Here is a 14352-nt window from a genome sequence, read left to right as displayed (position 1 = left end):
ATTCAGGTAGGCAGCGTTTTAAGCTCAACTGTCATGGGATTGTAATATTCGATGCCTCCATATGTTCCATTAGTCATTGTTGTTATTGCTCCACAACTTTCCCGCCAAATCATATCTCATACCACCCTTGACGGGAATACAATTGCTTCTGGTCTAAAGCTAAGTAACGGGCGAGGGAGAGATCAGTGCTGAGCTTGTGACATTGGTTGTATTTTTGACTGTTTATTGGACAGTCCACTTTGTTCAATGGTCCAAGAAACCACCATTAATTTTTACCATTCATAAAGTGATGTTGAGCAGAATCATCATTTTACATGATAACTTAAAAGCTGCTTAATCATAGTTTTGTTTCCCCCCGCCCCCCCCCCCAAATAAAAGTTTTAAAACTTTCCCAAATTACATGTTTGATTTCATCTGTTATCAGAAAGAATTCATTTCTGTTTAGAATAAGCTTTAATAACGGCAGATGCATGGTCAGTATGCCATCAAGTAATGAAGACAAAGTTCCAATGAGTGCACGCTACGTTTCCAAACATTTTAAATAGATGGCCCCTTACAATACAATGATTACTTGACAATAGTACTGTGGTGGCATAAAATGTAAAATAAATTATTACTGCATCAAATCAAAAGTGAAGTTGGACATTGCGGGCCAAAAATATATGTATATATAAATAAGTAATAAAAAACCACACCATTGAGTGCTACAATATATCTGGTTGCATAAATTAAAATTGTTGGGTCTTCACAGAACACAGTGTCGAAGTGCTAATTTTGGGATACGTCCTGAACATGAGCAGAACACCACTACTAAAACAACATTTTACAACAACTTTCCCTTTTTAAAATGGGGTTGGTCCAATGATGGCATTCCTCCATAAAGGCCCATCCATTGTGTCAGTTTCATGCAAATCCAAGCATTCCATATTTTTGACATTTTCAAACCATATCTTCAGGACTCTCGCTTGACTTTCTTCCTTCGACCTTCTTTTTTGCCCTTTAACTCACCAACAAAAGAGAAGCTTAAAATAAGCTCGAATGAGACAAGGTAGTAGGAGAAGGTTGAAATCGTGGTGAAGATGCTGAAAACATCACCAGAGGAAATGGCAGACGTATCGGAGAAGTCATACAAAAGGATATGGACTAAAGAGGTATTACCATCAGATATTATTGTTAAACTTGCAAAGAAAGTGCAACAATCAAAGGGGTAAAACGTTACTCTCAATTGTTTCAATTAAAAAAAAAAAAATTTACAAGATGCATTCTAACAAAAATTAATGATTTTGATAAGAGGGTTAGACATGAACAAACTGGATTTAGGAAAGAATGACCTTGCAGTGACCATTTCTTTCGAGAGCAGTTATGGAAACAAAGTTTGTAATTAAAAAAAGTTTGACAGTGCATGCAATGGGAGAGTGTGGAAGCTGCTCAGACTTTACAGGGCACCAGATAAAATTATTTAAATGATTAGTTTGCAGCATTATCCATGATGTCATCTTTTCTATCTGGTTTGAATTGAGAAGTGGACAGAAACAGGGAAGCATGTTGTCACCCATGTTGTTCCCGAAGGTGATTGACTGGGTAATGAAACAGGCGAGGAAAAGAAAACCAACTGGTATCAAGTGGAAGAATGAAACCCAATTGAACACCTTGATGATGCTGATCTGTGTTTGGTATCAGAAATGTATGACGATGTGAAAATAAAGACAAAAAAAAGTTTGGCGGAGCACAAAGAAGATGGGTTTGAAGGAGAACATGGGAAATACAAAGACAATGACGATACGTACTGATGATAAAAGGAAGATGGTGATTGAAAGAGGAAGTAGAGGAAGTTGATGAGTTAATTGATCGAGGATCTGATATTGATAAACAAGGAGGTAATGAAAGTGTTCGATTGAACACAATTGCAAAAGCTCAAACAATTTTCAACTCCATCAAAAAATTTGGAATTTCAAACAATTTCACAAAAGACAAGATGAAACAATTAAATTCCAATGTCAAATCAGTGATATTATATGGCGCAGAAACATGGTAAACTACAACGGTACTCGGGAGAGCGCAAACCTCGGCAGGCCGAACAGTTTAGGTTTTGCATCCCACTGAGGCTAGATTTTTCATGATGATGATGAGATGTGTATGTGTATGTGTATGTGTATGTGTATGTGTATGTGTATGTGTATGTGTATGTGTATGTGTATGTGTATGTGTATGTGTATGTGTATGTGTATGTGTATGTGTATGTGTATGTGTATGTGTATGTGTATGTGTATGTGTATGTGTATGTGTATGTGTATGTGTATGTGTATGTGTATGTGTATGTGTATGTGTATGTGTATGTGTATGTGTATGTGTATGTGTATATATATATATATATATATATATATATATATATATATATATATATATATATATATATATATATATATATATATATATATATATATATATATATATATATATATATATATATATATATATATATATATATATATATATATATATATATATATATATGTATAAGTTACGGATCTGGAAACCATATGCATTCAACATACAGATGTCCCAAAAGTCAGTTATGTCATTAAGTATGTGTGTAGTCAGATCCCTTTCTTTTGTCAAGTGGGAGAATCAAAGGCATGCGTTGCGATTTCTTTTAGTTAGGTTATTACATCTAACAAGCCATCTAACAACCATCCCATCCCGTCACGATCCACTGCCAACCGGCTACCTTCTCGCACTCTGACGTGCTGAGGCGGGATCTCGCGGTTCCGGTTTCTCGGCTTCCACAAACGTTGTAACTCTTTCACGACAACCTTTGCAACATTGATACTGTTGCTCGACAAGTATGAACCCATGTGGAAGAGTAGGTGGGGTTTCCCGGTAGGGGCCGAAACCCCGCCCAGAAAGGGCGAACCCATAGGAGCCTGTCCAATCTATCATTTTTGGCCCCATTACCAATGGTGAAGAATCACTCTAAAAAAAATTCAGATCTCGATCCAGTTCAATCAAATCAATTCGTCAGTGGCAGACACCCAACCTGTCCACCAATTTCATCCAAATCTGTCCATAACTTTTTGAGATATATCTTTCTCACAGATAGACAGGGGTGAAAACAACCTCCGTCCATCTTCGGTGGGAGAAGTAATGAGTAAGGAAATGAATACAAATTGAAGGTTTTCCATCATAGGTGTTTGAGAAAGATTTTCTGGCCAAATAGGTTAAGAAATAAGCAAAATTTATGAGGGCTGGGGAAAAAAAAACCCAACAAACATTCGATGTTTCAGATTATTCGCATCAATATGGACCTGTTTTTAGGGGGAAAATATTTCTCAACTTGTGCTTAAATGGTAATTTGGCTTATTAATGTGCACAGGTCAAAGAATGAATATGGCAATGAGTAGGACATAATTGAGACAGTAAGGAGAGACATTTGACTCACAAAGCCATGTTTTGGACATGAGTGGGGGGAAAAGAAAGAAGGAGAGAACAATAAGTACATGGAGAATTACTGAAATGACCTTCGGTTGAAAAGGGGAATTGTACCGAAGTGTGCAGAGACCAATTGATCAAGACCGAAAAAAAGACGGAGGAAACTCGTCGCGGCCTGTTATACTCTCGTCAAGTAAAAAAGTAATTCCACCAACTGCATGATAATTTAACAATGGCATTGGCCTACAGGGGAAGAAATGTAGGTTCACTTTCCAGATAAAAAGTCGTTACAAATCTTTTCAAGTCGTTACTTTCAAGTTTCAAGGAAAGCAAGTCGTTACAAATAATATTCACACAATGTACAGAAACGAGACTAAAGGTTAATGCAAATGTACCTCGATTTGCCGGCGCGTTGTCTCCACGATGTCTGCACTATCCGAGCAGAGTTTTGCATTTTCCTCTTCAAGGGATGAGACTTGTACACGTGTTGCTGCTAGCTGAAGGCAAAAGAAAACGATGCCAAATCAGTCCAAAGAGCCACCTCAACACATTGAAAACCAGTGGACACAACTCCCATGGCCAGAGATATGCTCATCATACGGCACTTGAGCCATTTTCACACGACTTGTATAGCAGAATCAAAATACGACAAGGATGGACAAATGATTCCCCATTCCCCCATTGCTTTGGGACCATACTCTGGACAGTATCGGTGCTGCCAAAGCAGTCTCCTGGGCTTTTGGGCACAATCCTGGATGGGTCACCACTCCGACACAGGATACTCAAATGGCTCAACCATCCCAGCAAGCTGATACTCATTTTGCCAACCTCGTAAGGGTGGCATGCAGAGTCAACCCCACCTGGTATTAATTCAACGGCACAGGATTTGAACTCAGGACCATAGGATCCCAAGCCTGCCACCCTAACCATTAAGCCAACACTCAGCATATAAATGAGTCGACAATTATAAAGACATGTATGTTGGTTGAAGTGATAAAAGGATGGCAAATGCTTGCACACATTTTACGATTCAGAAGAGGTAACAAATGTAAATTAATACATTGCTTTGTGATGAGGTGTTAACACATCTTATGTTGTACAAATATAAAAATAAATAGCTCCGCAAAGCAGGCGTAACCCCTCAGCCCATGCATTGTAAAAGGAAGCAGTGATATCATGATGATGCAGTCAGTTGGAGCACGTTGGACGTCATATCGAAAATCAGACTTCAAGATGGCTACCGTGGCGGCCAGTGAAAATCGCAGTGCCCATTTTCGAAAGGAACCTTCCTCTACTTAACTCCAACACACACACACTGCAAAAATGCATTTAAATCGGACAAGCCAAGCCGTTCTCAAAATTGACGAAAACTAATTTCAAGACGACTGCCGTGGCGGCCACAATGAAAATCGCAGCGCGCCCATTTTCGAAAGGAACCTTCCTCTACTCAACCCCAACACACCCTGCAAAAATGGATTTAAATCGGACAAGGCGTTCTCAAAATTGACAGAAACCAAAAGTTGACAGACGGATGGACGCCCGGACAATGCCTATGACGACAATACCCCTTAGCCAATTCGGGCTGAGGGGTAAAAAGGCATAAAATGGAATTGAGTAGTTGCTGGAGTCATGAGCCAAAGCAAAAAGCTAGTATGCCCTAGATGTGCACAATATTTCACAGCAGTGAATAAAAAAAAATATATATATATATATATATATATATATATATATATATATATATAATTAAATAAATGAAACCCACACCATCATGAGGATCCATTGAAACACATTTTCCAACATAAAGGGCCAAACAGTATTTTGCGCAAAAATTGTAATTCCATCAGCAGGTACAAGTGCCACACTGACGTATTGTATGTTGATAGTTCTCATGCATGGGGTTGAAAGAGTGGCCGAGGGGTATGCACATTCACCTCCAACCTATCTGGCCTGGGTTTGAATCCCCACCCACCCAGGTAAAAATGCTACAGTTAGAACGAGAGTTGGACTCTCATATACCAGTCTACAGAGAATTACTCCAGGAAAGGAATGTTATTTTTGCCTGGACAGCTATAAACTGTCATCCCAGTGTTTGGAATCACAAAATTGTTTGTAGAGTGCAAGCAAAACGTTTACCAAGGGATGGAGGCAATAATCAAAGAATGGTAGGCTGCTTTGTGAAGTCATTGCCAAACTGACAATGCCCGTTAACATTAAACTACTGGCTAAGCCATGCCCACAAAGCTTTGGTTATGGAGAACACCTTTGGTAATTTCAATGGAAGCTTCAAAATAGTAATAAACTGGCTGTGACTCAGAAAACAGCAAAGCAACGGGTCGTGAATACTGTGAGGTCGTAACATACGAGAGATGCAGGATGAAGAACAATAAATTGGCCTAATGTTGTGCATGACGGTAACGTGGCCAGCCGTACCCCTTGATGCGAATAATGCAATTTAATTGGTCGTTAACTGATGTCAAGTCTTTCAAAGTGCTCATACTTGGACACAGACACTAGGGGGGCATGTAATGCAAACTTTTTCTTAACACCTCATCAACCTTATCTATCTATCTATATTTATTTCCATGAGAACAAAATTACTTGGAATTTCAATTTTTATGTGAACATGCTTGAAAAATTAAACTGCTGCTAGTTCATATTGAACAGCTCACATTTTTATACATGAAACAGAACAATACAAATTACCACCTTTCATGTACTCTTAGTAACACTTCAGCAAATCGAAATTGCAAAATAATGCAAAAGTGTAGAGTCAATTAGCTTCGTGCTCCTCGGGAAACTTAACCAATGTACACCCACCTCTACACCCAGCTTACTGTTGGTTTTCTCAAGGGCATCAACCTTGCTCTGCAAGTTGCTCAAAGTAACACTGAGGATAAGGAGCCAAAGGAGGAGGAGCAAGATAGTCATTTGTGATCAACACATTTCATGCCACCAATCACAGTTATATTTGACATCAATCATTAAAACATTTATTTCCTTCTTCTTATACAAAACATGAACAGAAGGTGGCGTCAATCCTGAGAAGCAATTTGCTTGTGTTGGGGATGCCACAACAAAAACACAAAATACAATCAGATTAAAGAATAAACTAAGATTGTGAAGTACAAAGTGGATGGGAACAAAATTTTGATTTGTAATTCAAGGCAACACGGGAAAAAGAAAAAATGGAATTAAATCAATCAGAACAGTTATACGGTTATGAATCTCAACACAACAAACATTTGTTCAACATACATGTCGTTAATATGTCCAACAAGGAAGCATATTTTAAGCTGCCTGTCAGATTATTCCAAAGTTCAGGGCCTAAACAACGAATATCATGCCAAAAAGGCACAGTTATATGCTTATGGAGATGAATACAAGACATTGATCTAGTAGTATACCAGTGAACATCATAATTACAAACGAACAGGTTGGACAAATGAGAAGGGGTCTGTCTATTCACATTTATACATAAAAACACGTTGTTCATGTAATGCGAGATCAAACCATTTTAGTAATTTTAGGTGATAAAATAATTGATCGGTTTGAGATCCAGGTGGCTTCCCACAGGTTATTCAAATGTTTTTGTTTTTTCTGTAGAACAAATGATTTTTTGAATGGTTCAACTGAAATGCATTACCCCACGCAAGAGTACAATATGATAAATAACGAAGTACAAGAGAACAGTAAAACAGTAAAAGTAGATTTTGGGGGAGAAAGCACTTCAGTCTTGAAATGATATAAACACCTTTGGAAACCTTTTCAAGTTCACGAAGATGGAATTTCTTTGATAATTGACTATCAATATAAATACAGAGAAATTTAATGCATTCAACTCATGGTGTTATTTCATTATTCACCAGGATCTTAACTTGGTCTAAATCTGAAGTTTCTTGTTTTGTTTTGTTTTTACTAAAAATTATATAACTACACTTTTTTGCATTCACATATTGGTTTCGAGCAAATGGACTTTCACACATTTGTAATGATTTTAATTAACAATAGTATTTAATGAGTGTAGGTTATTATCGCTATACAAAACATTTTTGCTGTCAACATATAAAACCAAAGAAAATGAACTTACAGATGTGTGAACGTCATTAATATATAATGTAAATTGTAAACAATAATGGAGCCAGAAGAGAACCTTGAGGAACTCCACAGGTAATCTTCTTAAATTCAGATAAAGGACATTGATACTATATTGAACTATCGAAATTCTAAATAACTTGTAAACCAATCGAAAGCTACCCTCCCAAATCCCACAACAGTACAATTTTGACAGCATATCACGATTCATGGTATCAAAAGCCTTTGATAAATCAATGAAACCCCAAGAGCATAACAATTGTTTTCAAAAAGAATCGATAATTTTGTTGGCGAGGTCAATCAGACCCATCCATAAAAGTAGTGTGGCCTTTTCGGAATCCATATATCCATATATATATTGTTGTGGTTACCAAATTCGCAAACCACCATTCAGGTCCCTTAGGTGAGATATCTCGGTAAGTATATGTGTAGTTAGGCCCAAACCCGTTGTCTAGTGGGAATACATGTTATTCATGCGTGCTGCGACTCTTCAGGATAGCCGTTTTTCTTTTACTATCTTTATTTTGGACCAACCGCCATTGTTACCACCACCAACCACAACATCAACCACCCACCGCGGCGCCGCTTCACGTCACACCTCGCAACCGTCGCATCGCCACCGTTCTTGCGCCGCTTGTGGGTACCGGTGTTGGACTCGTGCAGGGCGCGCGCCGAACAGCGTGTACAAAACCACGGATTTTCAGCTCCAAAAACGGATCAAAAACGGCACACGCCCACTTTTGTTCCGTCCAATCGGTGAGCGAGGGGCGATTTGGCCCCGCCTCCAGGGCGTTGGAGGGCGGTCGCTATATGCAAATTTATGGATCAAAAAGCATTCACGCCTACTTTTTCTCGGGCCAATGGGGAGCGAGGTGAAAGGTCGAAGGCAGGGGGTCAAAGATGAGAGAGCGAAGCCACGGGGCTTATATAAGCGACCGCGTTCGTCAAGTCAAGGGAGTTAAGACTTCGCAGCCGGTGGAGTTGGGAAGAAGAAGCAAGAAGGAGTTGGTCGTTGGAGTCGGAGCGAAGAGGACGGAGCTGTGGAGAGGCGGCGAGGGCAGACGAGGGGGTGCTCGCGTCGTGCCGGGAGCTGCACACCAGGGAGGCCGACGGCGCGACCTGGTCGAGGTGGAGACGCTCGTCGCGGGACTCGAGGCAGAGTAGAAATCCTCCTTTCCCCGAGCATCAGCAACCCCCTCCTGTTTCCCCCCGCGCTGAGATAGTGCGACCAAGGGGGCCCCTTTCCCACCCCCTACCAGACACTGTCCGCGAGGCCCGCGGAGTTGAGGCACCATCGCCGCTCCGCGTCTCATCACCAGAGGGGTAGGCCCGACCCGGTCTCGGCCTCAGGCCCGCCTCATCCTTGAGGGTGTTCTTTTTCTTGGTTTTGGGTATGTGTTGTCGGCGCCGTCTGTGAAGTAAAATTGTATAAGTGTTGCCGTGTGCTCGCGTAGTCGGTATTAGCTCTGCATTGTGTTTCTTTTCCTTCTATGTGCTTTTGGTGGAATTGCATTGTGTTTCTCTTCTTTTCTAAGTGCTTTTGGTGGAATTGTATATGTGCGCTTTCTGTTCATCGCAAATAAATGTGTTTTGTGTTGAACTGTTTCCCGCTTCGCTTCGTCTTTTCCTCTATTGAATCCTCATCTTGCTTCACGTAAAGGGTTGGTAGTGGGCTGAATACGCCCGATAATTAATCGAACCGTCGAGGTCGACGAATAACACCGCTCGGTTATCCCGATAGTACGGAACGGGTCGCTTAAGTGGCCAGTGTCCGAAGTCGACCTGCGGCGAGGTGCGATCGCCCGGTCTACCCTCAGTGTGGGTACTTAGGTAGGTCGAATTTGGCGAGCAACCCTATCCCACGCGGGGGCCGATTGGCTCTATCGCGGTGAGACCGAAAGGTCCACCCGTGACTGGTTCCCGGCGTTAGTCCGAGAGGGTCACGACTGGATTGTCCGTCCGGTGGGCGACGTGCCGCGATTCGAGTTACGTGGCCGTCCGCACGCCGGCGGGCGCGAATCCGTAACAATATATTATATATATATACACATTTTTTTTTAATACAAAGAACTTTACATTTATCTCGAAATTTAAACAACCTTGTAAACACAATTCGTTGTAGAAATTTTGAAAACACAGAAAGTACTGAAATTGGCCTACAATTTGTAAGTTCCTTTGTTTCCCGGTTTTAAACACTGGAGTAACTATTGCTATTTTATAATTTATCTGGAAATATCCTTCCTCTTCAAAAACAAATTTCAATTATGATACATTGGCCCAACAATTTGTTTCATCACAGATTTAATCAGCTTCGGGCTAAATCCATCCAAGCCAGAGGTTTGTTGTTTTTCAAAGAACAAACAATATCACAAATTTCCACCTCTGTTGTGGGGTATAAATTGTGTATTATAACTTATTTGTTGTGTATTATTAGTCATGACCCCATTACAATTCATTTTAATTTTAGTCATCTTTTCTCCTCTTATTTTTCAGAGTATTTATTATAGACCAGGTTGGATTTATATCGAAATAACTTATTTTCGTAATATTTCGGTTTTACTTTACATATTCATGCATTGAGCTATTCCTAATTCTTTTTGAAAGTTCATCATGTTATGTAGTATATAACAGTAGATAATGATATCATAGACAACCTGTTTTCACCAAACTTTTAGGGTTGGTGAGACTTGTAAGGTTTGTCCTCAAGCAAGACCAATGCTAGGATCTAAGACCTTTTATAAAAGATTTGTGTTATTAAGAAGAACATTGTTGCAGTTATGGAAAAAGGACCCTGGGTTGACACAACACACAAAGAACCGTCAGTGAGATATTTCATTTGTGTGTTTAGTCAGGTTAGCCCACCCATCCCCCCTTGTAACAGGGATAGGGAAATGCAGTGTGTGTTTAGCAGTTCTATTCTCTTCGTAATTTCCCACTTGAAATCCCCTGATCCATTCAACTATCTATCATACATCCCAATCACTCACCCTTTGAAACCTCTTTCCCCATGCCTCCCAAAAATTCCTCACTTTCCCTCTCAGAATCTCTCAAAAACCCTGTACTTTCTGGAAACCCCCTCTTCATTCAATCAGTTTCAAACCCTCCAGTCCTCAATCCAATTGAATCCCTTTTCCCATCCTCCAGTCTTCCCACAGCACAAAGCGTATACAACGTAACATTTCTCACAGCACACAAACCATGCCACAGAACACATTCAGAGCCATGTCAGCACGGCCATCGATGACGCAGTTCCTGCAAAATCATTGAGTTCCGCAGCGCCCCCAATGTACGATGTCACACTGCGGCAACAGAGAGCCAATGGGGACGCGACATGAGCGGGCAACAAACACCCTTTTCCCCCCTCCCCCCCTGAAGCCAAGCCTCACCTAAGGCAAACATAAGCTGGTGCCTGCCAAGGTTCGGTGCTGTCTAACACACGAAGGATCGAGCCAATACCCTGAACTGCCTGCCTTCTCTTCTTCTCCGGGAACGGAGCGAGGCGCATTGCATTGGGGCGAGACCATGAGAAAGGAGGCAGTGCTCAAGATCCAAACTGTCACCTCTTGCGACACTGCACTGACACGCTGCACCCACCACACTCCCTTCCTTCCCTTTTCTTTGGGACAACGATAAGCTCGTGGGCTTGCATTTAGTAAGCGAGAGGCTGCAACCATACCTCGATCTTCTTTCTCTCCAATTCCGCAGAGCAAGTGTAGTGTACTTGTATTGTGTCTAGATAAGCTAAGAATGAATAAAGGGTTCTTCTGTGCTCAAGGGATAATTGCTTTTTTGTGACATTGCACTTGTGACTGCCTGTAAATCCGTGCCTTTATTCTTGAAACATTACGTTTCCAAATTGCTCAATCGTCTTTTCCCATTATTGGTTCGACAGAGCATGTAATAAATAGACGAGAAGTTGTCACATTGATTCACTCCACGAGCTTAGCAGACCTACCTACAGCTTTGCTCAGCCGTATATAATAAGTAGACAGGGTGGGAAGTCAAGAGCATGGTTCCCCAGTAAGGTAACGCGATTGTGGACGTGAGGACCCTGCGAGATTTGGCTGCCTCAACCAGCATTCACGGTTGCTCAGTTACCCGTCGGGCCACCGAGTTATTCATGGCTTGTCAGTTTCAGGATCGGAGGTCAAGTAGTGGGATCGAGCCACCCTCTTGTGGAACACAAGCACCACCCCAAACCCATAATATATTTATTAAACAATTTGGATTGGCCTGTTCCCATACAAGCTCATGGACGATGATGCCAAGATCTCAGGTCCCACACTTTGTTGGTGAGTGGATTGAAAAATATGGTGGATATTTTCAGCCACAAGTGTTCAATAGGTAAACTACAAAAAAATAAAAACCCATCATGAGGTGTTGGACAATATCACTGCACAATATTAATGTTCATTCTTACCTTAAACTTTTGTTTAGCTCTTCGAGGTAATTTTTCTGATCAAGAATTGCAGTCATACTTCCTGAACTGAAAAACAAAAACGAATAGATAAAAGTAAATAAATAAAAGATAAAAAAAATCAGATCATAGCTTCAAAACATGAGAGAAACCTCAAGTCATCAAAATCAAATCACAACACATTAAATCTTCTTCTTCCAGACATAAGCAATATAATATGAAGTGAAACTGAAGGGAAATTCCAAAACAAAGATTATTGGATCCAATTTCTTTCATGCAGCTCAAGAATTACTGGATTAATGCAGCTGGATAGGCAAGAGCTGGCAGGAACTTTGAGAATGGATTCACCAATGCAATGAAAATAGTTTGGACATTCCAGGGAGAATGGCCCTCCTCTCGGGACTGGTGCCACTAGATCTCCGATTGCACCCCTAAATGCGGTGCAAATCCATGGTCCTAAGAATAACTGGAGTTACTCAACAGAAGGCTGAGATCCAGGGCCTGCTCTTCTCCCTCTGAAATGATCAATGGTCCAAGCAGTTTTCTACCACCTCGTATCTGGTGTTGCACCACCTGCCCTGTCAGTCATGTCTCTCACAGGTCCCATAAGAATATACTCACTCAACTAGCAAGCTAGAATCTTGTTACAATCTCCAAATTTTGAAGCCAACTGCCCTCTAAAATTGTCCTCCTCCTCCTCCTCCTCCTCCTCCTCCTCCTCTTCTGATTGTGGAATCAACTCCCCAAATCCACACAGCAACATTCTTCCACTCCCACCCACCCCTTGTTTTAAACAGTAAGCCACTGCCATCACATGACTCCCCATTCCTAATTCAGATATTTTTGCATCCCATTGACCCTCCTCTCCAGTCGCACATTTACCATTTGTAAGCTTTTGCTGTGCGCTCGCATCTCCTTTGTCTCGAGTGATGACCCATATTGAGGCTCATGAGAATGTAGACTCTCTCCACCGCCCCCCACACCTTCCCACCAATATTAATAATTTACTGCATTTGTCACCCACTCTCTCCAGTAAAGTCAATCCTTGCCACTGATCTTGCAATTAATAGCATTTCCACAAGGCCAAACTGTTTGAAAAAGTTTTAAAATGTATAAAATAAAATAAAACCTACAGCATGTGCTAACAAACATAGTAGTTATCAAAATATATAATCATGAACCATTTTATCAGACATTTTAGCCAAATGATATTTAAAAACCATTTATAATGGTAACTATAATACAGAAAAAAATCCAGAAGGAAAATAGAATCGGCTTCTTTATTTTATTTCTAAAGTCCGGGCAGCTCATGGATAGACAGAAAACAAATTGCAATTGTTTTCAAACCTGGTTTTTCTGATTCCTTCGGCTTCTCAGAATATCATTTTAAAAATCTACCAAAATCGATTTGGTGGAACATATATTTTAAGGGGGGCATTCTATCCCTACCCCCTTAAATAACAAATACAATAAAGAAAGGAACCAAATATTAGAGGGTTGTCCAATTACCTTTAAATACTTTTTGAAATATCATATCATTGGCATGTAGTGTAATCATTCTAAAACTTTGTGTACTGCATTAGATATTTTTCTGATAGATGGATTTTAAGGAGGGGCTTCACCCTTTGAACCGCTCGGGTATATGGAGGGTTGAAAAGCGGCTGATAAAATGGACGCGAGGGTTCAAAAGGTTAATGTATCAATGAAAACGAAAATGTTTTACATGACAGAGGGTCATACGACAAAGGTCGAAGTGACTTAATATGCCCCCTCCACCCAGTGGGTTTTCCGCCTCTGACAAACACCATGTGAAGGTGTATAAATAGACCATCGTGGAGCACACCTACTGGAGGTAAAAATGATAAGCACAAACTATTCAGTCAATTCCGTCCAACGTATGATTTATCTTGTCGGCCACAAGGATCTTCAGCCAATAAATAAAGGTGCTTAAATGAGTCTTTACATATGAATGATGTATCCAATTGCCTGTCTGATTTTTCAAGCTATATACGGGCATCATGGGATTTCTCCCAAACATGGCTTCATGTGTGATGTGCGCTATTGCCCCCGACACAATTACGGCCCAATTGTGACCTTTATTTGACGCATAACCCCATTCCTAATGGTCACCAGCATTGTTTAACACTCGCCAAAGGGAAATATGGAGAAAATTGTACGAAACATGGGTTACTGACACAAGATCAATTTATAGGCTAAAAGTCAATAATGGCATATTAATAATAATAATAACATTATTACAAAATAATAATGTTAACAATAATAGTAACAACCATAAGGATAATAACGTGGTCTAAAGCATTATAGGGCATTATGTGAAAATGTATAATTAAGGGGGAGGGGGGGGAGGACTGAATACTAAATAAACTCAGCAATGAAGAATGGGGCACACAGAC

The 14352-nt window shown here is 40.5% G+C and overlaps 1 protein-coding gene across 10 annotated transcripts in view; it reads right to left on the bottom strand.

Moving 5' to 3' along the window:
- LOC147018724 (RUN and FYVE domain-containing protein 2-like) overlaps positions 1–14352 on the bottom strand; it is a 78283-nt gene that overhangs the window by 16441 nt on the left and 47490 nt on the right. For all 10 annotated transcript variants that reach the window (XM_085898731.1, XM_085898732.1, XM_085898734.1 and 7 more), the window contains 3 exons: positions 11942–12007; positions 6247–6316; positions 3825–3926 (listed from right to left, as the gene is read on the bottom strand). In XM_085898731.1, coding sequence (XP_085754857.1) covers positions 3825–3926; positions 6247–6316; positions 11942–12007 — 238 coding nt within the window. The remainder of the gene's footprint in view (positions 1–3824; positions 3927–6246; positions 6317–11941; positions 12008–14352) is intronic.

Source organism: Eptatretus burgeri, chromosome 10, assembly GCF_056783735.1.
Source record: "Eptatretus burgeri isolate ZD-2024b chromosome 10, Ebu_testis_v1, whole genome shotgun sequence".
NCBI lineage: Eukaryota > Metazoa > Chordata > Myxini > Myxiniformes > Myxinidae > Eptatretus > Eptatretus burgeri.
This window is presented reverse-complemented; position numbering and strand designations above follow the sequence as displayed.